Source organism: Quercus robur, chromosome 12 (assembly GCF_932294415.1).
Source record: "Quercus robur chromosome 12, dhQueRobu3.1, whole genome shotgun sequence".
Classification (NCBI taxonomy): Eukaryota; Viridiplantae; Streptophyta; class Magnoliopsida; order Fagales; family Fagaceae; genus Quercus; species Quercus robur.
Window position 1 is genome coordinate 16,245,613 of NC_065545.1, and position 26,286 is coordinate 16,271,898.

Here is a 26,286-nt window from a genome sequence, read left to right on the forward strand (position 1 = left end):
AAAACTTCTATTTTAAAGCGTGCAAGGCCTCACTAAGAAAGGAAAAATAGCATAGACATTGAGAGATCCTCTGTGACATATGATTGACCCACTTCATAACAAACCCTCCTAAAACCCAAACACTCTCTAATAAAATAAAATAAAATAAAAAACATAACAAACCCTAAGGCAGGGTTTGTTTTGGTTATTTTTATTAGGGTTTCGGGTTTAGTGCTTAATATTTTTTAGGGTTTGCTATGGTTTATTTATTAGGATTTACAATTTAGGATTAGTTATTGTTTTGGGTGGAATTGATATTATTATTAATTACTCATTTTGTTTATTATTAGTAATTTTAGTTTGCTTTCATATGCCCCCTACATTTTAAAATAATTATGGATAAAAAAATATTCATTGTCTTATTAGAGAAAAAATAAAAGTGGCAAGCAGAGAGTTAGAACTAGCATGCCAATAAGTTCTTATTGGGTAGTAGGGTAGGGCAGAAATTTGGGTTCTTAAATTTTCATAGGCAAACAGAGCAAGCAAAAAAATGACAGCATGTTAAAATTGAAATGCCGATCGAAGGCTTTTTTTCGGGTTTCAAATTGCTAAAATGTGCTAGAAAAAGCTAGCTCTTCAATCCTTAATTTTGGCTGACTTTCCATACGTTAAAAAAAAAAAACCATTGCCAAAATTATTCCCGTTCCTAAAATTACAAATTAACTTTAGACCCGACTCCATAACCCAAAAGAAATAATTTAAAATAAACAACGTAACTATGGCTTCTTATTGTTACACCTTCTTTCTCCAATAAGTTAATTTATTGATATTTAAGCAATCGCCAATTACGATATTAACAAGTTATATATGAAAAAAAAAAAAGTCGTATGATTAGTATGAGTCATCTTTCTCACATAACTTTTCTCTCTACTTGTTAACAAACACAAATGGGGTGCTTCCACTTAGTCAATACAAGGATCATAATGTAATTTTTGAGTTTTTTTCTTCTTTGGATTTCTCTTTGTATACATTTATATCAAACTACCCGATATTCATTAGGAAAAATGTTCTCTTTTGCGATTATTTTATAAATATTTATATCAAAAGTGATCATTTTTGTATAACTATATTTATAAGTTATTACTTTGACTTGATCTAATTTTGGAAAATTAGCTACATTCATGTGTACATGTTTCTACGTATTTTGAGTTTCTGTTGAATTGTGGGCATACTTTTTGAACCATCACGACTAAGCATGCATGCCTTGGTAAAAAAGATTGTTCTATTGTGTGGTTCCTGTTTTTCTTTTTTTGATAAACAATTTAATTCCATGTTTTCTAAACTTTACTACCTTGGATAATGGATACCACATAAGCCCTCTATACTTTTTTATTTAGTTGTGAAAAGCACAAGATTATCATCACGCTCTAAAATGTAGAACGCGTTATTTATATGTGCACACACAATAAAAGAACCAAATCTCATGCACTGCCCAAAACAACATACGCAAAATCACACCATCCATGTTCTCATTTTATTTTATTTTCACACTATTCATACAAAGTCCCCATTCACATTTTTCCCGTTTTCAACTTGGCCATTCCCAAACACAAAGTCAAGGTTGTAAAGCACTGGCACCATGGTGACAGAGCACAAGAAAACCAATACAGGTCCAAAGATCCAAAGCAAAAGAGGAAGTGCCACATAGAAGAGCCTGTTTCCCACAGTGTTTAGCAAGAAACCCTTCTCTAAGAGCTCAGACACATACGCTGGGGTCACTATGGACATGGGGTCAGGTGGTGTGTTAATCAGAATGTTCACTTGGTTTATAAACCTAATGGACGACGAGTGGCAGAAAAATGAGAAGAGGAAAATAGTGAGTAGTGTCACATATTTCAAAGCCACCATGAATTCCCCATGGGCCCCATAAAGGGTGTCGTTGAGTGGCTTCTTCACACTGTAAGTGCTACTTATTACAGCTGCGAGACCAGAACAAAGTAGAACCGATGTAGTTGCCATTAGGGTTGATCCCATTATTGTGTTCCTCAGAGATTGGACTGCCAAGATGTTCTTCTTGTCATTGTCCTGTGAAAATTAAATAATTTGTTTATTAGAGGTAGTGACATAAAAAAAATTTGTTACATATGTGATTTTATTTTTGCCAACATTTTATTCAATGCACCATATCATAGAAATAAACTGAAAAATAGACCACCCTGACCCTAACATAGATTTGACCATGTTGTTTAAAGTTTATACGAGGTTAAATAGGACAAGATTAAAATCACCATCAAAGTGATTTAGTGTCTGTTTAGATACCGCTTATTTGCTGAAAACTGAAAACTTATTGTTAAAAACATTGTAGTAAAATAATTTTAAAGATATGAATAGTACTGTGAGATTTAAATTTACCTAAAAATCTGCATTTTGTTGAGTTTGGTAGTCTCATAAACAATGCCATGGGACCCAAAAAAATACAAAATGCAACTGAAATATAATTTCAGTGCTGGGCAAACGCACGCTTACGCTACTAAAAACAAGTGGTAGCCTCCTTGTCATTAAGCAAAATAACAGGTTATGCTCCCCATGTATATACTTTTTGCTTGCCATGATGGTAAAATCCAAAACTTTTCAAAGCACCAACTCATGGTAGATTACAAAACATTACACGTGAAATCTGGGAATTTTTTTTGTAGCATCACATTTGATTCTTTTTTGATAATCCAAAGCTAGCTATATGTTACATGCTTAGCTAAAACACTAAATTATATGAGATAAGTTAAAGATCACGCCAAAGGACCTCTAGGTTTTTTAATTTTTTCGGTAAATCATCATATGGATTATTTGAAAAAAACAAACAAAGGTACATCCAAACTCTTCGGCAAAGAGGAGCCTAAGAAACAAAACAACAAATGTTCATGAGATCAGAGCTAAACCAAAGCTCAGACTAAGCTAACAGAATACAAGCCAAGCAAGACATCTCCTCCCTGACCAGATACAACATCTACAATTCAAGAAAAATATTTATTGGTGTTTCCAATTGAAATATTCAGGATTTAAATTAGTCACGTAAAATGTATAAAATAAAATAAAATAAAAACTATTTAAAGATCAGAATAAAGAGATGGCAGTATATCCACCAGGGACGGAACTAAGATTCAAAGTCGAGGGAGACAAATATAATTTTTTTGAGAAGGACAAATATAATTTTTCATCGACTTATTTTTTTAAAATCTTAAATATATGCCTATTATTTAATATTTAAAAAAAATTTGGGGGAGGCCACAGCCCCCCTCTTCTTGTAAATGGTTCCATCCCTTGATATCCACAATTGCTACTTTGGTTTCTATATCGAGCATTGTTAGTTTAGTTGCAATTCGTATCAAGTTTTCATTGTGAAACTAATGAATAATACTTAACGAGCTAGCTAGCTTCATGGAAAAAGCATATATACTATATATGAATTTGATACCATTTAAATGATTACACACAAAGTGCAAGCCTTTCTTTCATTGTTTGATCAGCAAGTTAAAAACCAAAAAAAAAAAAAAAAAAAGGATTATATATAACTGTACCTTCATTATGGCCGAGACCCAATAACGTCTTCCTTTAGCATTTGTCCCGATGATAGTTGTGAGTGGTTCAGTGCGAACCTTATGCCATAACCAGAAATGATAAGCAATGTTTATCAAAAAAGCTAGTGGTACAAGTATAACATCCAGATCACTCTTTTTCCATTCCATTTCTTTCTTTGCTTTCTTTGAGTTGAGGCGTATGTGCTTCTCTTTCAACCTAGCCCTTCACAGTTCTAATAGTAGTTTAGAAGGATATATTCTTGGTGTCTTGGCATCTATATATACATATTCAGGAAAAATGTATGTGGACTAGTTTGGATGCGTGATTCAGTGGCCAATCAGTGTAAATAGAAAACCTAACCCCTACTTTATCACCAAATTACAGACATGACCTAATTATGAGGAACTTTTGCCCTCAGCAACCACCATTTTTCCATTTCTTTTTTGTTTCCTATTTTTTTATATTATTTTTTAGTGTTAGCTTTTTGTTGAAATTAAAACAATTTTCCTTTTCTTTTCTTTTGCTGTTACATATCTATGGTTGGCCATATGTAATCTTCACATTATAACTAAACCCAGAGAGTTAATTTAGTGATTTTCAAACCACATTTAATTCATGATGAGTACTCATAACTAATTAACTAATTCCAAATGGTTGGTTTTGTGATTTTTAGGACTCATGTATTTCATGAGTTCTTGAATTCAAGCCTTTTAATTAACAACTTGGGACCATAGCAAGGATTCTTTTCGACAATTACGTATCCCGTTAAACATATTCGGAGATTAGTCAAGTACAATAACAACCTTTTACACCTACTTATTTTTCTGTCAACTTATTCAAGCCATTTTTATTTAAATACTATTGTATCGAAGTTTTGTTAATAAAAAATATGTTATAACAGAGATAGAGGGTTTAGTTCTTGAGATCATTAATTGTGTAGAAGTCTTTTTTTTTCTTTTTTCTTTTTTCCAATTACAATTCTTGTTTAATTTGGGTGTAAAATTGTATGTTTTTACCAAAAAAAAACAACTTTGCAACTTCGGTGCCATATATCTCTGTCAAAATGAGCAAAGAATGTCACATATGATGATATGAGTAACTGATCATTCATAAATTGATGCCCCGAACTTTTGTGTGAATGAAGAAAATAAAAGTGAAGGGCAAATTGGTTATTGAAACAAAGTGGAGCACTATTTGCATGGAGTGGAGGAAATTTAGGAGAGTGAGAGTCTGACAAGGCGCAGGAAAAAGAAATTAAGAGGAGAGGAAGGAGATAAGAGGTGGCCACTGGCCAAAACAAGTGCATGCCAATCTCATGACTCATGAACCGTTTCGTTCCCGACTTTCTTATCTTACCTTAAAAAAATATGAGGCATTTTCCTTTTTCTTTTTTCTTTTTAATATAAATAAAAGTGAAAAGCTTCTTTATCTTGCATTTGAATTATCAAACTTTAAAAATCCATTCATAGTCCTACTTATCCAACGAAAAAATAAAATGTAGAGTTGTCCAATCAATAGGGTACGTAATGGGGTACCTCAGGTAGTGGGTGTCCAACAACCCATTGGAGTTATTGGTTATGAGTTCCACATAAGACCATTTTCTATCTAGCAAACCAGAAAACACAATTAAGACTATTTTCGTGTCTAGTGCTCGTACTATCCCTACAAAGCATAAACTATTCGAGTTTCTACTCCTAGTCAGTAGTCACATTGCATGGAACTTGGAAGCATTAATTAATCGAGGACAAATCACACAGGAAACTGATCATCTTGAGAGGTCAAAATACTAATAAGAGATAGTTATGTATCTTTGCATTATCTTACATTTTTTTTTTTTTTTTTTTTATCTTGTCAACTAGTTACCCAATTCAAAAGCAAAATGGACAGTCTTTAGCTTTATCTTCATCTTTTAGTCTTCTCTAAAAAGTATATATATATATATATATATATAATATATATATATATATATATATACTTTTTAGAGAAGACTAAAAGATGAAGATAAAGCTAAAGACTGACCATTTTGCTTTTGAATTTGGTAATAATAAGAGATAGTTATAAATCTTTGAATTATCTAACATTTTTTTTTTTATCTTGTCTACTTTTTAGAGAAGAATAAAAGATGAAGAAAATGCTAAAGACTGTCCATTTTGCTTTTGAATTTGGTAATTAGTTGACAAGATTAAAAAAAAATGTTAGATAATTCAAAGATATATAACTATCTCTTATTATTACCAAATTCAAAGCAAAATGGACAGTCTTTGGCTTTATCTTCATCTTTTATTCTTCTATAAAAAGTATATATATTAGCCTCATCGCACGCAAAGCGCATGCGATGAGACTTTTTTTTTTTTTTTTTTTGTTAGAGGTTCTATTTTGTAGGAAAAAAAAACTGTGTTTTTTATTTTATATATATATATATATAATTTTTATTTTGAACATCTAATTTATAAGTGAATAAATCAAAAAAAAAAAAAATTTGAAGGCGTGAATAAATCAATTTGAAAATTAATAGGAGAGTAATCCTATTTTTTAGATAATGTTTTAGTGGGAGTTAGAGTTGCATTTTTACCAAATTGTCTTTTAGTTTTGTCTTTACTTAAATATAGGAGTGTAAGGGCATTTTTGAACTAAAAAAATGAGGAATCCAAATAGAGGAAGTCCCTTAAATAATTATATAGATAGATAGATAGATAGATATATATATATATATATATATGTATATATATTTATATTTATATACCAAAAAAAAAATTGTGTAAATAATTTTGGAGAAAATTTCAATAAAAATGTAATTACTATTGTAAGGTGACGAATTTGGGGTTCAGGCCCAACAGGTGGGAGATTCTGGCCCAAAAGTCCCTCAACAATGAATTTGTAGAGAGCAGGTTATAGAACTAGGTCTTTGACAGGTGAAACGAAGTTACGACCAAGCCATGCAACCAGTTGGACGTAGGGATATTCCTTCGAGCTTTTGGAGTAACGGTCCCTGAGGCTGTTCCTGCTACTTCTCTCTCTTCTCTCTTTCTTCTTCCTTTCTTCTTCCTTTCTTCTTTCTGCTTGCGATCCCTTTTCCATGGGGATCTCCTTCCCTTATATAGCACCCTTCCTGAGATCATGTCCCTACACTTGTCAGTCATCCGATCCTCCACTCGAGTGCCTGTCCCATAGGTCATCCTCCCTCCTTTCTGTGAGTTGCAATGGCCAAGGTCACTCTGCGTTCCTGTCCCTTCCACATTAATGCGGCTGGAAAAGTAGTTCCTTGGCATTTAATGCGGCAGTTGTGATTGTCCCCTCCTCCTTCCTGAGTGTCACGCATTGTTTCTTCGTATTGGGCGACCTTTCGCTAAGTATGGGGTGCAAATGGGATGCTTACTGGGTGAGTCCGAGGAGGTGTTCCTCCTCGGACGCCCCTTAGCAGGCCCGGCCCATCATGATTGAGACGGGACATCCTACGCCCATGCCTTTTCTTCTTTATTGCGGCTGGGCTTGGTACGTGAGTTACGGCCCAACATCAACTGACAGACTTTACCCACCACAATAGCCCCTCAAAATGCTGGCCTTTTTTGAGTCCGAGGAGAAAAGGCGGGATTTTGATACCCACTAAACGGCTCGTGGCGATCCACTGCTTCACACGTGGAAGGGGGAAGGCACGCCTTTACGTGCTTCATTAATGCGGTGGGCAGTTGGTGACTCAGGGGGAAGTAACCGCAGCTTTTGGGGTTTTACACTCGCTCAATCCAACGGTTGGAGGCAGGATCTACGGTGGACAGCGTCTCGCATGTCTTAGACGCGAGCGCGTCTGTTCGACTTTTACCGAGTATAATAGGTCTTGAGGGCGTTCGTCTCTCATTTTGACGAGCTTTCCAATATTCAGAACTTCTCAGAGCCTATTCCTTCAGTCTGTTCTTGCTTCCGCTGCCATTCTCTTGAAGACTCCTTCGAACCTCTTACCCGTAAGTTCGCGCTTCTTCTCCATTATTCTTCATTAATCATACTGCCTTCAAGTTGTTTTTAGGATTAGAGGGGATGGGTAGGCTTGAGAAACTGGTAGATTCTCCGGCCGGTATGGCGGGCTTCAGGGCGAAGTATCGTATCCCACCGGAGGTAGGGTTAGAGTACTGTCATCTGGAGGACATTTTGATGAAACGGAGAACAGAAGAAGTCGCAATTCCAATGATAGCCTTCGTGGAAGGAGGAATGACTATTCCGATGGGGAGAATAACTAAGGACTATCTGCGTGGTTATAGGTTGGCCCCCCATCAATGCACCGCTAATGTATTCCGGATCCTGGGGTGTGTCGAAACCTTGAACGATCAGATGAACCTCGGCCTCTCATGGCACGACGTGGTTCATCTTTACGAATGCCATAAGCTCGGCGACACATACTATCTAAAATCTAGGGTTGACGCAGTGAGGTTGATATCTTGCCTTTCGAAGTCTAGCAAAGGCCTGAAGGACGACCATTTGATCGTCTCCGGGCCATGGTCTAACGGCCCTCACTGTCCGACTAGGGAGGGAAAACCAGGTGGGGTGTCGTAGAATTAGATGCCGTGGGGAGGATTCTGGTTTCAAGCTCCTCCACCCCTTTTTCTTTTACTTGCTTTAGATTTGTTGGTTTGATTGCATGTCTCCTCGGACTAACATAAATCGTTTAACGGCCTTTGCAGACAAGAAGCGAACCACTCCTCGGCTGAGCCTAGTCAATGTCCCGGCTCTAAATTACCTCCTGAGGTCCGAGATTTTTGTTAGCAGGGACGGACAACTGCGGTCGGCTCCTTTAATTTTGGATTATACTCCGCTCACTCGAGCCCAGGTAGAAGCCGGACAAGCTATAAGGGCCGGTAGTCCGAGATTAGCACGGATTGACGTGTCCATACCAGGGTTCCTCGCTGATACAGACTTGCCTCCAATTCAGTTACCCCCCCAACACGCTTTTCCCCCAGTAATTATCCCAGAGGTGGAGTCCGGCTCTTCGCATTCATCCTTAGAGGATCAGATAGACCGGTTCCAATTTTCTGAGGAAGGGGAGGCCTCGGTCAGAGTAGTAGAGATCTCCGACTCTGACGCTGATTTGGACTGTGCCTCAGCGGCTCCTGGTACTGGTTTGGTCATCGCACAGCCTGATCTTAGCGAGGATACCGAGGAAGAAGAAGGAATGGACCTCCAGCCGAGGACTGGCCTCAGGGGTCTCTTATCCAACAGGTCCAAAGGGCAGACCTCTAAGGAGACCTCAAAAGGACAGGTCGTCTCCAAAACCCCCGTTCTTCCTCCCCCTCCCTCGTCGGGCGCGGCGCTGAAGCCTATGCCTAATCTAAAGCGGAAAAGGCCTGTAGAAGAGGCAGAGGAGGGAGAGGTTGCCCGCGAGAAGGTCGGGCCTAAAAAGAAGAGCAAGGAAACGAAAGAGCCCCGGGAAAAAAGAACAAAGTCCACTGAGAGCCGAGATGAGGCGGTCACTCAGAGAGGACCTCGGACATGGTCTCCTCGGATCGAGCTAGATGGCGCTCCAGTCCTCTGGGATGCGACCCTATGGGAGACCCAGCGTGAGCCAGCTTCGTTCTTAGCTGAAGCATTGCAGCAACCTCTCCTCTTGCCCCGTGATATGGAAGGCCTCAGGAAGATTCGTCAACCAGAGCTTTTCATGTCACTGAAGAGGGACATGGCTGTGGTAAGTGGAATCTTCTATCTTGTTTTTGTATTGAGAACCCTCTCATCGTCTTATCTTAGTATCGTCTTCGTTTCCGTCTGAGTGCAGGTCACCCAACAAATTTATGTTGCTGAGGAATGGGCCAAACAAGCTCGTGAGGAGGTGCATAGGGAGGCCCAGTCCCGTGCAACAGCTGAGAGGGCCGCGAGCGATCTCAAACGTGATCTTGATCGTCAGGATCATGAGTTAAGAGAGGTGAAGAAGGCCAATGCGAGTGCAGAGGCTGGCCTGAAGACTGCTGAAAAGCAAACCGAAGAGCTGCGCAAGCAGCTCCGACACTCTGAGGAAAAATTGTCAGCGGAGCAACAAGCGGTTTCGGAGCTTAAGGCTGAGCTTGCAAGGGCTAAGGAGGAAGCCCGCTTGTCCAGGGAGGCTGCCGAGAGGGCTGTGGCGGCTTCGTATGAACGTGGGGTTCAAGATACTGAGGCAAGGTTGACCGAGGAAATCGCCACTGTCTGCAGGGATTATGTCACCTCGACCTGGGGGTTGGCCATGGATAGGGCAGCCGTCCCCGCAGATTCTGATCTCAGGAAAGCTGAGAACATCTTTTACCCTGCGGAGATACGTGAGACTCCTGGGGAGGCCGTTTCCACTGAACCTCTTCTAGCAGATTCCCCCATTCTCGAGACTGGAGGCATGGAGCAAGCTACGCATGGCCAGTCACCCGAGGACAGTCTTCGCATCAGCGAGATCCTTGCCCAGGCCCAGGAGATCGCCCCGGAGAACCCAGCAGTGGATGATCAGCCCGCCCCAACTCAGGGCCCTTAGGGACGTAGAATAGGAATTCGTCTGTCCCGCTTTTGTACTTTGTTTTGTTTGGTCCTTGATAATATTTCTGGACTGAATTACTTTGAACATTATATGACAAAAGTTATTTAATTACATATATCGCTGCTTTACTTTATTTTGTTTTCATCATGACTGGATATCGGTCTTACCCTTTTACTGCTTAAAGTCGAACAATAATGAATAAAGACGATAAAATTGCAACACTTTGTAGTCGAGTAACAACGATTACAATACTGATTTTTTCCCAAGTCCGTGGCTAAGAATCCGCGCAGGACTTGGCTTCCCTTTAACGCTTTTCGTGAAACATAAACGGTTAACCCTTGATGAAGGAATTGTGAGGTTAATTTCCCCCAAGTCTGTGGTCCGAGGAGCCATGCAGGACTTGGGTTCAGTTTAACGCTTTACTGAAAATTGCTGCGAGGTTAATTTCCCCCAAGTCTGTGGTCCGAGGAGCCATGCAGGACTTGGGTTCTGTTTAACGCTTTACTGAAAATTGCTGCGAGGTTAATTTCCCCCAAGTCTGTGGTCCGAGGAGCCATGCAGGACTTGGGTTCTGTTTAACGCTTTACTGAAAATTGCTGCGAGGTTAATTTCCCCCAAGCCTGTGGTCCGAGGAGCCATGCAGGACTTGGGTTCTGTTTAACGCTTTACTGAAAATTGCTGCGAGGTTAATTTCCCCCAAGCCTGTGGTCCGAGGAGCCATGCAGGACTTGGGTTCTGTTTAACGCTTACTGAAAATTGCTGCGAGGTTAATTTCCCCCAAGCCTGTGGTCCGAGGAGCCATGCAGGACTTGGGTTCTGTTTAACGCTTACTGAAAATTGCTGCGAGGTTAATTTCCCCTAAGTCTGTGGTCCGAGGAGCCATGCAGGACTTGGGTTCTGTTTAACGCTTTACTGAAAATTGCTGCGAGGTTAATTTCCCCCAAGCCTGTGGTCCGAGGAGCCATGCAGGACTTGGGTTCTGTTTAACGCTTACTGAAAATTGCTGCGAGGTTAATTTCCCCCAAGCCTGTGGTCCGAGGAGCCATGCAGGACTTGGGTTCTGTTTAACGCTTTACTGAAAATTGCTGCGAGGTTAATTTCCCCCAAGCCTGTGGTCCGAGGAGCCATGCAGGACTTGGGTTCTGTTTAACGCTTTACTGAAAATTGCTGCGAGGTTAATTTCCCCCAAGCCTGTGGTCCGAGGAGCCATGCAGGACTTGGGTTCTGTTTAACGCTTACTGAAAATTGCTGCGAGGTTAATTTCCCCCAAGCCTGTGGTCCGAGGAGCCATGCAGGACTTGGGTTCTGTTTAACGCTTTACTGAAAATTGCTGCGAGGTTAATTTCCCCCAAGCCTGTGGTCCGAGGAGCCATGCAGGACTTGGGTTCTGTTTAACGCTTTACTGAAAATTGCTGCGAGGTTAATTTCCCCCAAGCCTGTGGTCCGAGGAGCCATGCAGGACTTGGGTTCTGTTTAACGCTTACTGAAAATTGCTGCGAGGTTAATTTCCCCCAAGCCTGTGGTCCGAGGAGCCATGCAGGACTTGGGTTCTGTTTAACGCTTACTGAAAATTGCTGCGAGGTTAATTTCCCCTAAGTCTGTGGTCCGAGGAGCCATGCAGGACTTGGGTTCTGTTTAACGCTTTACTGAAAATTGCTGCGAGGTTAATTTCCCCCAAGCCTGTGGTCCGAGGAGCCATGCAGGACTTGGGTTCTGTTTAACGCTTACTGAAAATTGCTGCGAGGTTAATTTCCCCCAAGCCTGTGGTCCGAGGAGCCATGCAGGACTTGGGTTCTGTTTAACGCTTTACTGAAAATTGCTGCGAGGTTAATTTCCCCCAAGCCTGTGGTCCGAGGAGCCATGCAGGACTTGGGTTCTGTTTAACGCTTTACTGAAAATTGCTGCGAGGTTAATTTCCCCCAAGCCTGTGGTCCGAGGAGCCATGCAGGACTTGGGTTCTGTTTAACGCTTACTGAAAATTGCTGCGAGGTTAATTTCCCCCAAGCCTGTGGTCCGAGGAGCCATGCAGGACTTGGGTTCTGTTTAACGCTTACTGAAAATTGCTGCGAGGTTAATTTCCCCTAAGTCTGTGGTCCGAGGAGCCATGCAGGACTTGGGTTCTGTTTAACGCTTTACTGAGAATTGTACAGTAGAACGATATCAAGTAAAATATTCTTCATTAATAAAAGTACCTTTTCAGGTTATTTACATTCCATGGGCGTGGCACTACAAGTTCGTCCAAGTCTTCCAAATAGTATGCTCCAATGCCAGCCACAGAGGTGATACGGTATGGACCCTCCCAGTTCGGCCCGAGTTTTCCCCATGCAGGGTTCCTCGCATTGCCGAGGACTTTCCTCAGCACTAGGTCCCCAGGCGTCAACGGCCTTGACTTCACCTTGGCGTCGTAGCCCCGCTTGAGCTTTTGCTGATACTGAGCTAGATGCACCATCGCGCAATCTCTTCTCTCTTCAAGGAGGTCCAAGCTTTTCTCTAGAAGCCAGTTGTTAACAATAGGATTGAATGTAGCAGTCCTCTGGGAGGGAAAGTTTATCTCTAATGGGATGACGGCCTCAGCCCCGTAGGTTAACGAAAAGGGGGTTTCTCCCGTGGATCGGCGGGGCGTGGTGCGATACGTCCACAAAACATGGGCGAGCTCTTCAACCCACCTCCCTTTCGCGTCGTCTAACCTCTTCTTCAGCCCATTCACTATGGTTTTGTTAACTGCCTCGGCTTGTCCGTTACCCTGCGGGTAGGCTGGTGTAGAGTATCTGTTGACAATCCCCAATTCACTGCAATATTCCCTGAAGGCCTTGCTATCAAATTGCAGGCCATTGTCCGAGATTAGGGTGTGTGGGGTGCCGAATCGGGTGACAATGTTTTTCCAGATAAACTTCTTGACATCAACATCCCTAATGTTTGCCAGCGCTTCAGCCTCAACCCATTTCGTAAAGTAATCGGTGCCGACGAGAAGAAACTTCTTGTTCCCGGCAGCTTTGGGGAACGGACCCAATATGTCTAGGCCCCATTGTGCGAACGGCCAAGGGCTGGACAATGGGTTAAGTACCCCCCCGGGTTGATGTATATTCGGAGCGAACCGTTGGCATTGGTCACACTTCTTCACATATTCCAGAGCTTCCTTATGCATGCTTGGCCACCAGTAACCCAGCGTCATAGCCCTGTGGGAGAGGGACCGGCCCCCCGTGTGGCTCCCACAAATCCCCTCGTGCAACTCCTCCAGAATGAGTTCAGTCGCGCCTGGGTGTACACACAGCAAGTATGGCCCCGAAAATGAACGTCTGTAGAGCTTGGAGTCCTCGGACAACCAGAATCGAGAAGCTCTCCTCCGGATTTTGTCGGCCTCGACTTTGTCGTTTGGTAAGGAATCATTCTTCAAGAATTGGACAAGAGGGTCCATCCAGCTTGGCTCCTCGCCGACATTGTGTATCCGAATACCTTTAGCCTCCTCTTCCGTGGGGCGACAGAGGTCCTCGACCAAGATAACCCGCGGAAGGGGCTGAGCCGAGGGTGTGGCCAGTGTTGCCAAAGAATCGGCGTGAGTATTCCCGCTTCTGGGTATATGCATCAAACGGAAGTCATCGAAGTGGGCGCGTAGGCGTTTAGCTTGGGCAAGATACCGTTGCATTCTTTCGTCTTTCGCCTCCAATTCCCCGCTTACTTGCCCCACTACGAGTCTTGAATCCGAGAATATGCTCGCACATTTCCCACCCAGCTTCCGAATCATCGACATCCCTTCTAGCAGTGCTTCATACTCAGCTTCGTTATTCGTTGCTGGGAATCCCAGTCTCAACGACTTCTCCAGGGTTATACCTTCGGGTGAGATTAGAACGAGCCCCACTCCGGACCCCTTTTGGTTCGCTGCACCATCAATGTATGCTCTCCACTCATCGTGCTCTTGCACAGAAATCGTGCTGACTAATCTCCTATCATTATTCGCTGATTCCGACACGCCCATCCATTCCACGGTTGGTTCCGCAAATTCAGCTACCAAATCGGCGAGGACTTGACCTTTTATGGCGGTGCGCGGCATATATCTGATGTCAAAGGCGCTTAAGATGGTTCCCCACTTAGCGATTCTCCCAGTGTAGTCGGCGCTGCGGAGGACTGATTTCAATGGAAGTTGGGTTAGCACAACCACTGTATGCGCCTGAAAATAGTGGGGAAGCTTCTTTGTAGCTTGCACGACAGCCAATATTGCCTTTTCGAGGGGGAGATACCGGGTCTCTGCCTCCTGTAGCGACTTGCTTACGTAGTACATGGGCCGTTGCGTGCCGTTGTCCTCTTGGATCAGTACTAGGCTGACTGCATGATCGGCGACTGCGATGTATGCATAGAGTACCTCGTCGGCCTCAGGGCTGGACATGATCGGAGGTCGGGCGAGGTATTCCTTGAGCTGTTGGAAAGCCACGTCGCACTCCTCAGTCCACTCGAAACCCTTCCACTTGTGCAATAGGAGAAAAAAAGGTCGGCATCGGTCCGCCGAGCGAGAGATGAAACGGTTCAAAGCTGCTATCATGCCGGTAAGCTTCTGGACTTCTTTGGGATTTTGAGGCGGTTGCATACTATGAATGGCCCTTATTTGGTCAGGGTTAACTTCGATCCCCCGATGGGTTACCATGTAGCCAAGGAATTTTCCCGATCCCACTCCAAATGAACACTTGGAAGCGTTCAGTCGCAGCCTGTACCTTCTCAGGATGTGAAACACCTCGTCAAGGTCCCTGATGTGGTCAGTCACCAATTTGCTCTTTACTACCATATCATCTATATACACCTCGACAGTTTTTCCCATTTGTTGTTCAAACATCCTAGTCATCATCCTTTGATAGGTCGAACCGGCATTCTTCAGGCCAAAGGGCATCACCTTGTAATGATAGTTGCCAATTGGGGTGACAAAGGCAGTTTTTTCCTGGTCTTCCGTGGCCAAGGATATCTGATGGTAGCCCTGGAAAGCGTCCAAAAAACTCATTCGGGGATGCCCGACAGTTGCGTCGACCAGTCGGTCTATTCGCGGCATTGGGAAAGGGTCCTTCGGGCAAGCCTTATTTAAGTCCGTGAAGTCCACACAGACTCGCCATTTCCCGCTCTTCTTCTTCACCACGACTGTGTTCGCCAACCATTCGGGGTAGAACACTTCCTTGATAGCCCCAGCTCTTTTCAATTTCGTCACTTCTTCCCTCACAGCGTCTGCATGCTCCCTTGACGGGCGCCGAGGGGGCTGCTTCTTTGGGGTAATAGCTGGGTTAACGTTAAGGTGATGGCGTATTAGGTCTGAGTCAACACCAGGGGCTTCATAAGGATCCCAAGCGAATACATCCTCATTTCGACGCAGAAAACCAATTAGCGTCGACTTCTCCTGTGCTGGTAGCTCCGAGCCAATCTGGAAAAACCTTTCGGGGTCTGATCCGACGAGCACTCTCTCTAGCTCTTCACAACTCACCTCCATGTCCGGTCCTTCATTACCTGCAACTTGGACCGGGGTTTTTGATTGCTATAAGGTATTCCCGGTTGAAGTGGAAGGCGCGTCGCTTAATCGTCGAGCAATGGCCGATACCATGCAATGCCTGGCCATTCCTTGATCCCCCACTATCTCTTTGATCCGGCCCTCTGAGGGATACTTCACCTTCTGGTGCAGGGTAGACGACACAGCCCCTAGCGTGTGAAGCCATGGCCGTGCCACAATAGCCGTGTAGGGTGAGTATGCGTCCACCACAATGAAGTCTACTTCCACTATTTCTATGTCTGTTTGCACAGGCAATCTGATCATGCCCTTAGGGATGACGATTTTTCCCTCAAAGCTAAGCAGAGGAGTGTTGTATGGCGACAGGTCCTCTTGCTTTAAATTCAGCCCTTTATATAGGTCCGGGTACATCACCTCCACGGCGCTGCCCTGATCAACTAACACCCTCCTCACGTCATAACCTCCTATTCTGAGTGTCACGACTAGGGCGTCGTCATGGGGCTGAATAGTTCCCTCCTTGTCCTCTTCCGTGAATCCAATTAATGGCACTCTCCCTCTGGCCCTCTTGGATTCCCTTTCGCCTGGCTCTGTCGGGAACCTACCTACTGACATCACTCTGAATGGGCCGGAACCGGTTCTCCCAGGTGCGGCAAGAATGACATTTATCGTGCCGATGGGTGGCCTCAAGGTGCTTTGCCTGGTATCGACATTTGACTGCTCAGGGCATTGCAACAGATGCCCTATCTTTCCTTCTCGGACGAGTCGATCCACATAGTTCTTCAGATTCCTACATTCGTCCGTGACGTGGCCGGGCTCTTGGTGATACGCACAATATAGGTTCTGATTGCGTTTTGAGGGGTCACCTGCCATCCTATTTGGCCATTGAAAATAGGGCTCGTGCTTTATTTTTTCCATGATCACGTGTAATGGCTCTCGGAACACAGCGTGGACTACCTGAGCCCCTGTAGACCCCGACTGTTCTGCATAATCTCTTCTCGGCTTATTACTGTTACTGAAGCGGTCCGACCTAAAGTCCCTTCTCTCCTGGGGGACAAACTTCGCCTTTCCCTTCCCGGCTTGCTGGTCCTCCTCGACCCTCTTATACTTGTCTATCCTGTCCATAAGTTGCCGCACGCTGGTGGCTGGCTTCCCTGTGAGAGACTTTCTCAAGCCATGCTCTGTCGGCAAGCCCCTTTTAAAGGCACTGATGGCGACGTCATCGTGACTCCCTTCTACCTCGTTGTGCACCTCCCAATATCTGTCCGAGTAGGCTTTTAGCGTTTCTCCTTCTCGCATGGATAGAGATAAAAGGGAATCGAGGGGCCGAGGGACTCTAGTGCTAGTGATGAAGCGGGAGCCAAAGGCCTGCGTCAACTGTTTGAAGGAGTCTATAGAGTTTGGTGGGAGGGCATCAAACCATCTCATGGCCAAGGGCCCCAGGCTGGAGGGGAACACTTTACACATTAACGCCTCGTCCCTGGAGTGGACGGCCATCCTTTGGTTGAACTGGCTCACGTGCTCCACTGGATCAGTTCGACCGTTGTACAGGCTAAACGTTGGCTGATTAAATCGCCGAGGGAGCACCGCCCGCTCTATCCTACGGGTAAATGGCGACTGGGAGATTCGATCCAGGGCCTTACTCATGGCGTCATTGACTAAGCCTTGGTAAGGTGGGCTTTTGCGGCCGCGTTTGTGAGGCCTCTCTTCCTCATAGGAGAACGTCTCGCTCGGGGGGGTCCTCCTACTTCGTCTGTATTCATCATCCTCACCACTGCTAGTATCCGAAATGGGCAAAGGACGTTTTTGTTGGGCTCGCCGCAGCCTTTTCTTCAAATCCTCAATCTCTTGCTGCAGAGCCTTCTGCTCGTTGTGCTGGTGGGATGCATGGTCTTTCCCTTTCGAGCGACTTTTACTCGTGTGGGCGGTGTTCACACTGCCCTCTCGTTGATCATTTTGGCCTTTTGCTCGTTCAAGGTTTACAAAGTTGTCCTGTCGTTGAGATTCAGTACGTCCGGTTTGGCGCGGACCTGATCCTTCCATCCCTTGCTGTTTCACTTGTCGAGACACAAGTTCGCCCCACGGTGGGCGCCAATTGTAAGGTGACGAATTTGGGGTTCAGGCCCAACAGGTGGGAGATTCTGGCCCAAAAGTCCCTCAACAATGAATTTGTAGAGAGCAGGTTATAGAACTAGGTCTTTGACAGGTGAAACGAAGTTACGACCAAGCCATGCAACCAGTTTGACGTAGGGATATTCCTTCGAGCTTTTGGAGTAACGGTCCCTGAGGCTGTTCCTGCTACTTCTCTCTCTTCTCTCTTTCTTCTTCCTTTCTTCTTCCTTTCTTCTTTCTGCTTGCGATCCCTTTTCCATGGGGATCTCCTTCCCTTATATAGCACCCTTCCTGAGATCATGTCCCTACACTTGTCAGTCATCCGATCCTCCACTCGAGTGCCTGTCCCATAGGTCATCCTCCCTCCTTTCTGTGAGTTGCAATGGCCAAGGTCACTCTGCGTTCCTGTCCCTTCCACATTAATGCGGCTGGAAAAGTAGTTCCTTGGCATTTAATGCGGCAGTTGTGATTGTCCCCTCCTCCTTCCTGAGTGTCACGCATTGTTTCTTCGTATTGGACGACCTTTCGCTAAGTATGGGGTGCAAATGGGATGCTTACTGGGTGAGTCCGAGGAGGTGTTCCTCCTCGGACGCCCCTTAGCAGGCCCGGCCCATCATGATTGAGACGGGACATCCTACGCCCATGCCTTTTCTTCTTTATCGCGGCTGGGCTTGGTACGTGAGTTACGGCCCAACATCAACTGACAGACTTTACCCACCACAACTATAAATTATCTATGTGATTTGAGTTGATTATCCAACTAAAATCCATTGCAAGGTTTTGGAAATTAATTTTTTTAAAATGCAACACTTTTATTACCCCTATATATATATATATATATGTCACATCATTCAATTGCTTTCTTAAAATTTGACTTTTATTATGATTATATATATGGATTGTGCGTGTATTTCAGGTGCGTGTACTGCTAGTATTTATTTTAAAATTCACATTAATGAGCCCAAGCAATATATCTTGTATTTATTGGCCAAATATAAAAAGTTAATGAGCACTACATAAAAGAAATTTGAAATCTTGGGTGATGCATGTAGTGGCAACGCCACATTCATGTCAGGGTGTTCCTAGGAACACCCTGGCTTGAAAAAAAAAATTATATATAATAATTAAAAAAAAAATTATTTGTTTACCCTCTAAAAAAATTAAGAACACCCTCAAAAAAATTTCAAGCAAGCCCACCAAGAAAAAAAAAGCTCAAAAAAAATTTTGAACTAAAATCTGAAGAGAAAAAAAAAATTTGTAATAGGCAAGCCCACCAGGAAAAAAAAGCCCAATATACTGAAAACAGAAACCCACGGATTCTAAAAAAAAAAAAACTGATTGGTACAAGACTGATAGGTGCAAGCTTAGCAAAGAGCAAACCCAAGCCACGGATTCTCAACAAATATTATAATAATAATACCCAATCATATTTTAAACTAAAACAATTCCTAACATAATAAGAACCCCACGTCCTCACTAGTCACTTGAATCACTTCTCAGTAGCAGCAGCAGCGACTCAGCAAGGCATTGAAGGCAGCGATTCTCAAAAAAAAAAAAAAAAAGACTCAACAAGGCAGTAATAGCAACACCGAACGCCCAGAGCAGCTCTGCGACGGCAAGATCGGCAACAGCAAAAGCGAGATCAATGACGGCAAAAGCGAGATCAGGAAATAAGAACCTCAGCTTTCAACGTGCCATGGCGGTGCCGCCCCTAACCTCAGGCAAGTATTTCAGTTCTCTCTCCTTTTCCTGTTTTCCCCCTCTCTCTCTCTCTCTCTCTCTCATAGTTTGACTTGTGTTGTGACTTGTGAGTCTTGTGACTTAGACTTATCTTTTGACAATATAATTGCTTAGCTTTTGTCTTTTTGTGTAAGTGTATGTAAATATAAAAATATGTAATTGTGTTGAAATTGGTAATCGGCTCTTGTCTGGGGTGGATGGGGTCATTGCATTGAATTGGGGTAGTGGTCTATGGTCCCTTAAAAGTAAGTGAATACACATTATTAAAGACACCAAAAAAAAAAAAAAAAAAACCCTATATTAAGCAGTTTTGCAGTGTAATATTATTTAATTACATATTTATGTTTTAATATTCTAAAACAGTAATTGTTATGTAATAACTAAATGATTTGAGTGTCAAAAAAAAAAAACTAAATGATTTGTTTTATTTGAGGTTTACTTATTTGAATCAATAATTTTATGTTGTATAAGAAAATATAAATATATATTATTTTTAAATTTTTTTAGAAACCCCGAAACACCCTGAAACAGTACGTCGAAATAGATCGGTACCGAAATATTCCGGTACCGAAATATTCCGTTCCACTAAACAAACCGAAACAAGGACCAAAACGGTATTCATAACATTGCTTTCAAGCAAAAAAAAAAAGCTAAAAAAAAAAAAAAAAAATTGAACTAAAATCTAAAAAGAAAAAAACTGTAACAGAGAATTTGAAGAAGAAAAAATTGTAACAAAACAAGTCCATCCAAGAACATCCTGAGAAAAATTCCTGAAGTCGCCACTGGATGCATGAGCATGACCCCAAGTCTATGCCTACCTCCACTCCTCAAAATAGTTTTTCAAATACTTTTTGCGACATAAGACAATTGATATCGAGTGCTCCAATATAAGTTACAACGAGAAGTAGCCACTAATAAGAATATTCTACTTCAAGATTCTTGATTCAGATTAAGTTCTCAAAAATGCTGTAGATTCATTGGGTTTTCATAAGAGTTTTTAATTCAAATAGTACGTACAGCAAAGCAAATTGGCAATTGCTAGAAGTTCCTATCAACTTTTTAATACTATATATCTTATTAATGGGAAAATACTAGTGCCCAGGCTGTGTGCACACAACACACGCATTTTGTGAAAAAAGTATTTTGTATCAAATGATACCATATCATTTATATCAAAACCCAATAAATGAGAGACATGTGTACAAAAATAACTACCCGCTAACACATGTCTTTCAATTGCTAGTGAGTTAGTTATTTTTACTGATATGTATCATATTTATTGAATTTTGATACTATTAACATAGTATCATTTAAAACTAAATACCTTCTCGCATTTTGCACTAAAATCGTACAACATCTGCATGTGAAATAAACACCACCATTATTAATTACTATAACATGTACTATATTATATATGAGGCTGTCCTTTGCAATGACTTTTTTGAACAATATCTTGAAAACTGAAAGCCTACCTCATATTTCCACTGCAACGAAGGGAAGCAGCAAAGCACCTTCACTACATGTAATGATGCCGAATGAGGAGCCATGCCGGTAAGAACATAATGATTAAAGGCATCACACTTCAAGAAAAGGATCACTAAATTACCCTGATTTTTCCCAATTAGCAGTGGATACACACACACATGATGCGTGCTAATAATTCATGTCATTGATCAAGTGATGATGAAATATAAATTTCAAGATAACAATTAGAAGCAACTTTACATAAAAGTGATAAAGGTTTTGGATTTTTAAAGTTATTGCCAAACTAGGTACGTAGTGGGCTTTAGTTGGATACTATTCTTGCAATTAACATTTACATTTAGGTAAATTATAACTAATAACTTCTTTTATATATATATATATATATATTGTAATAAGGGGCAGGGGAATTTGAACTTTAAACGTGTCTGTTAAAAACAGCAAAAGGTACAAGTTAAAGTATAAGACTCATGATAATAACTAGTATGTATTACATCTATTGATAAATGTATAGATTACATGTACAAGGATATATGCAGGGGCAGCGTTACGTGCTGGCCAGGGGGTTCAAATGAACCCCCTGGCTTGGCAATTTTTTTTTTAATATATATAAAATTTAAAAATAAATAAATAAAATTTTTTTTGACTCCCCTAAAATAAATATTTGAACTCACCCTCACCTTAAATTTTGATTCAATTCAACTAAAATAAACTTAAATATAATCATTTTAATACAACTTTCACAATATTTTCACAATAAATAATTTCATAATTGGGGTTAAGTGACAAGTTGTAATTAGTTTTTACTTTGATCCACAACTGACATCACTTTTTACCTTTCTTTTTTTGCTAATATATCACTGTTTTTTACCTACCTTTAACAATTTGTCACCTATATTTTGTTGTGAAATTTTTGTGTAAGTGTTGTGTCAATAGCACTACTCTTAAAATATTTAATTTTATAATAAAAAATGTTTCAAAATTTTGCTTATTCGTTAAAAAATAAATAAATAAATAAACATCATATCTAGGACTTTGGCTTACTATTCCATTAACAGCAAAATGAAACTGTTTTTCCTTGCACTTTTCTTCCTCATCAGCAAAAAATTACACTATCGTTCCAACCATCATATCTATATTTATAGTTGTGATTATTTCCTCATTTTCTCTATCTCTCTTTCTCTGTTCTCTATTTTCTTAGCTTTTATCTTTGTTTGATCAAGTAGTTTTCTTAACTTTTATCTCTGTTTGCTCCAATTCCAAGAGAGTGACCACATGTATGGTTAAAAAGTCATACACTTCAAAAGTAAAAATTTATATCATTTTTTTTTCTTAGTTTCACATACTTCTAGTCCTACTCCTAGGTTTGTTATTATTCTTCTTTATCCACACACATATACACTTACATTAAATTAGAGTAGAACTTTTATTCTATATCCCAAAAAAAAAAAAAAAATTATTCTTCATTATCACATATTTTTATTTAATTAATATTACATATAAATATAATAAGTTAATATGCATTTAATGGTTGTTGTCTTACTAATCTTTAAACTATTAATAAATTTTTTAGACTATTATACGATATAATTGTATTGTATACTAAATTGTATTTATTTTGGATTATTGTATATAATATGGAAGTTGTATATATATATATATATATGTGGGCCAGAAAATTCATGGCCCAGGCCCGCTCTATATCAAGGCCCAGGGCCTGATCTGAGGAGACCTATTGTCAAGGATGAGTTTAATGCAGGGATAAGATAAGTGAAAAGACTGCCAATACTGTAGTAGAGAACTCTGTGCCTGACAAGCCCCTATTCTTGACCATGCTATTCAACCTTTACGTCTACTCTCAACCTTTACGTCTACTCCCAACCACTTGAGGTATGGGCTGATAGGACAAGTCCTCTTCTCAGAAGGTAAAGCTTACACGTGGACCCTAAAGAGAGGAAGGAATACGAGTATAAAAGGAAACGAAAGCCAAGAGAAAAGAGGGGGGGAAAAAAGAGGAGAAGAATGGGAAGAACTTGATGCTCCTCGGACTAAGTCCGAGGAGTCCAACCCTTCAGGCTACGACGCTGTAGGGCTTGGATGTTCAGGCCGAACCCCTTTCTACATGAGCCCCCCTAAAATCAGGACCGGACCGTTGTCCCGCGATCAAAGGCAAGCCTTTTAAGCCCATTCTCTGCAAATCATATTGTGAGGGATCTTTTATGTACGAGTCCAACGTCATTCTTGGGCCGTTAAACAATCGTGTCCCTACAATATATATATATATATATATATATATAATTAATCATTTTATTTTTTAATCGCCCCATGACAAATTCCTAACTCCACTATTACTGACCCCCCTAGAAAAAAATCTTGGAGCCGTTACTAGATATATGGGGACTGTGAATCACACTGCAACCTATAAGATTTCACACATCATTCTCGTAGCTTGTTATATATATATATATATATATATATATATATATAAAACAAGGAAGAAAATCAGAAATGTCTTGGCGTAGGCTAGACACCAAGTAACAATAAGGTTGTTGGAGGTCCCTTCAATGTCACTTGGGACATTCAAGTAATAATCTTTCTATGTAGATTGTAAAGAGGGGGATATTTGCTTTTTGGGCAGAGACATATTCCTTGTAGCTTCTTGTCATTTAGGGGGGTGGGAAAAAAGGTTCTACGACTGTTAGGTGTTGTTTGGATGAGTGAGTTTTGAGTGATATGATTTTGTTTTCATCACTCATCATTCAAAATTTGTGGGACCCACGGAAAATTTTTTGTTTGGACACCATCACTCATGATCCGTGACTCAGTTTCCATCACTCAATTCTCTAATTTTTGAGTTATGAGTTATGGAAACTGAAAATACATTTTAGCTGTTTTCAATTCTCATAACTCATAATGGCATTTTTGTAATTATACACACATGGAGGGACCCACAGCCGCAACTTTTGACCTCTGTCTCTTTTTTTTTTTTTTTTTTTTTTTTTTTTCACTGGTTGGTCTTCCGTTCTTTTCTTCTTTTTTTTTTTTTTTCACTATTCGGTCTTTCTCTTTTTTTCACTGGTCCATCTCTCTCTTTTTTTTTTTTTTTCACTATTCAGTCTCTCTCTTTTTTTCACTAGTTCGTCTCTCTCTCTCTTTTTTTTTTTTTTCACTATTCGGTCTCTCTCTCTTTTTCACTAGTTCGTCTCTCTCTTTTTTTTTTTTCACTATTCGGTCTCTCTCTCTTTTTCACTGGTTCGTCTCTCTCTTTTTTTTTTTTTTTTTTTTCACTATTCGGTCTCTCTCTTTTTTTCACTAGTTCGTCTCTCTCTTTTTTTTTTTCACTATTCGGTCTCTCTCTCTTTTTCACTGGTTCGTCTCTCTCTTTTTCTTTTTTTTTTCACTGTTCGGTCTTCAGTTCATCCTCTTTTTTTTTTTTTTTTTTTCCCTGGGTTCAGTGAGTTTGGTTTTTTTTTTTTTTTAATTATTTTTTTTCTCACTGGGTTCGGTGAATTTAGCTACTGAGGGTTGAAGGAAAAAAAAAAAAAAAAAAAAGAGTAAAAGCTACACAAGGTACAAGTATGGGACCCACAAATAATTGAAAAATATTGAATGATGACAAGTGAGTGATGGTGCCAAACAGGGTGGGGTGTTTTAAGTAATGAGTGATAAGTAATAAGTGATGAGTGATGAAAACTGAGTGATGAATGATGGATGATGAAAACTAAGTGATGAGTGACCATTTTTTTAAACCAAATAAGGCCTTAATGACTTAATTCTCATGGGATAGAATTATTGCTTTAGTCTGTGTCCTTTCTTGGAGTAAAAAGCACCCCACCCCCCTCCTTCCCCTTGTGGGGTGCAAGTCCTACGTGAGGTTTACATGAAAAACTTGGATGGGTTAGGGTTTATTCGGAGTATCCTATATACGTAATGTAAGGTTATCTTTTACCAACAAAAAATATTTATAAATAAATAAATATATATTCAAGGGCAGGAGGAACTCTTATATATTCATTTTTATAATTTTTTTCATAATTATAGATATAGTCTACTATGATTGAAGAAACATTATTTTATATATAGGTTAATTATTGACATTACTTTTATTATACACGAATTATAACATGTTATATCATAATTATGTAATTAGATTTATGGTAACTTTCTCTCTCCTTATTATTGAAATATCTCATTTTTTAAATTAAAAAAAAAAATTGAAGATTAGAAACTCTTTTTTTTTTTAATCTTCTTTCTTCTTAGGAAGCTATTTGTAACTATTGTAAGTAAAGGAAAGCGATGCGGGGACCGGATGTCGATTTTCCTTCTCCTCTTCTTTTTCTTTTTCTTTTCTTTTTTCTTTTTTTTTTTTTTTTTTTTTTTTTAATTTGTGTAAAATGCTCCACCGTCTATTGAGCTTTCACGCTATTGCATCAAGACCTCTTCAACCCTTTTTCTTTCATCAATTTAGTACGGTAACTTTGAGTTAGTACCAAATGTCAATATTTTGTTCGTATACTAGTCAAAATGTTACATGGGTCTCATATCTTTTTTTCTTTTTTCTTTTTTCTTTTTTTGAGAAACACATGGGTCTCATATCTGACCCCATATCTGACCCCACAAAACAAGGGCGTATCTCATATCTGACCCTTCAATTTAGATCCTCCTACGGGTTACCAAATTGGCGTATTTGATAGAAGCCTATAGTTACAGTATCAAATTGTTGAAAAAAAAAAAAAAACTTTCAGGGGTATTTATACCCTCATGGCCTTTTCTTTATTTAAAAAATATATCTGTACACAACTTATTTTTGCTTAAAACTGAAAACACTATAGTAAAATAATTTTTAAATATATAAATAATGCCGTAGGATCCATTTTTAATGAAAAAGTGGTTGAAAAGTGAAATTTGTGGGACCCGTAAACAGTGCACGGATTTACTATTCACAGGAGAATAGTCAAAAGTTGCTGCTTAAAAAAAAAAAAAAAAAAAACGCGCAAGTGCTAAATGCAATTGCCAATAAGTCGGATCCAAAAAGGCAAAAAATTTCTATGTGATTTTTCTATAAAACATGGAACCTTTGCAGTTTTAAGGGTAATACTTAATCTCCAGTAGTTGTTATTAATTATTATTATTATTATTATTAAATCTTAACTTATAATCATTGTTAAAATCATAATTCAGATCGTATAATCTTACTATCCCACTTCCCCAAACAATTGGGATGGAAAGAGAATCATTTATATATATATATAGAATTGCAAGCCAATGTAGGATTGCGATCTCACTTTGATCCTGTCTGATTCTACCTCAATAATTTATGTTGGGCTTTTTCTTGGCTTTAGGTTACACTATTCTTCATCTTCTAAAAAAAAAAGGTTACACTATTATTTTTAAAGATTAATCTAAAATAAGAAACGTGGTCATTCATTGGCTAAAAGCTTCTTTC

At 40.4% G+C, this 26,286-nt stretch overlaps 2 protein-coding genes across 2 annotated transcripts; both read right to left on the reverse strand.

Moving 5' to 3' along the window:
• Nucleotides 1-1,482: 1,482 nt before the first annotated feature.
• On the reverse strand, nt 1,483-3,814 carry LOC126709791 (uncharacterized). The gene is made up of 2 exons (XM_050410132.1): nt 3,555-3,814; nt 1,483-2,064 (listed from the first exon to the last, which is right to left on the reverse strand). Exons 1-2 carry the CDS (start codon nt 3,720-3,722, stop codon nt 1,534-1,536), a joined length of 699 nt encoding a protein of 232 aa, XP_050266089.1. The 5' UTR covers nt 3,723-3,814; the 3' UTR covers nt 1,483-1,533.
• An 11,725-nt stretch (nt 3,815-15,539) lies between these two features.
• LOC126708196 (uncharacterized) lies at nt 15,540-16,631 on the reverse strand. The gene has a single exon (XM_050408001.1). The coding sequence runs from the start codon at nt 16,629-16,631 to the stop codon at nt 15,540-15,542; it is 1,092 nt and encodes a 363-aa protein (XP_050263958.1).
• Nucleotides 16,632-26,286: the final 9,655 nt, after the last annotated feature.

Coding starts and splice junctions, on each gene's coding strand:
- LOC126709791 (XM_050410132.1), bottom strand. CDS start 3,722: ATGGAATGGAAAAAGAGTGATCTGGATGTTATACTTGTACCACTAGCT. Junction 2,065..3,554: donor GGGTCTCGGCCATAATGAAG/GTACAGTTATAT, acceptor TAATTTTCACAG/GACAATGACAAGAAGAACAT.
- LOC126708196 (XM_050408001.1), bottom strand. CDS start 16,631: ATGGACAGGATAGACAAGTATAAGAGGGTCGAGGAGGACCAGCAAGCC.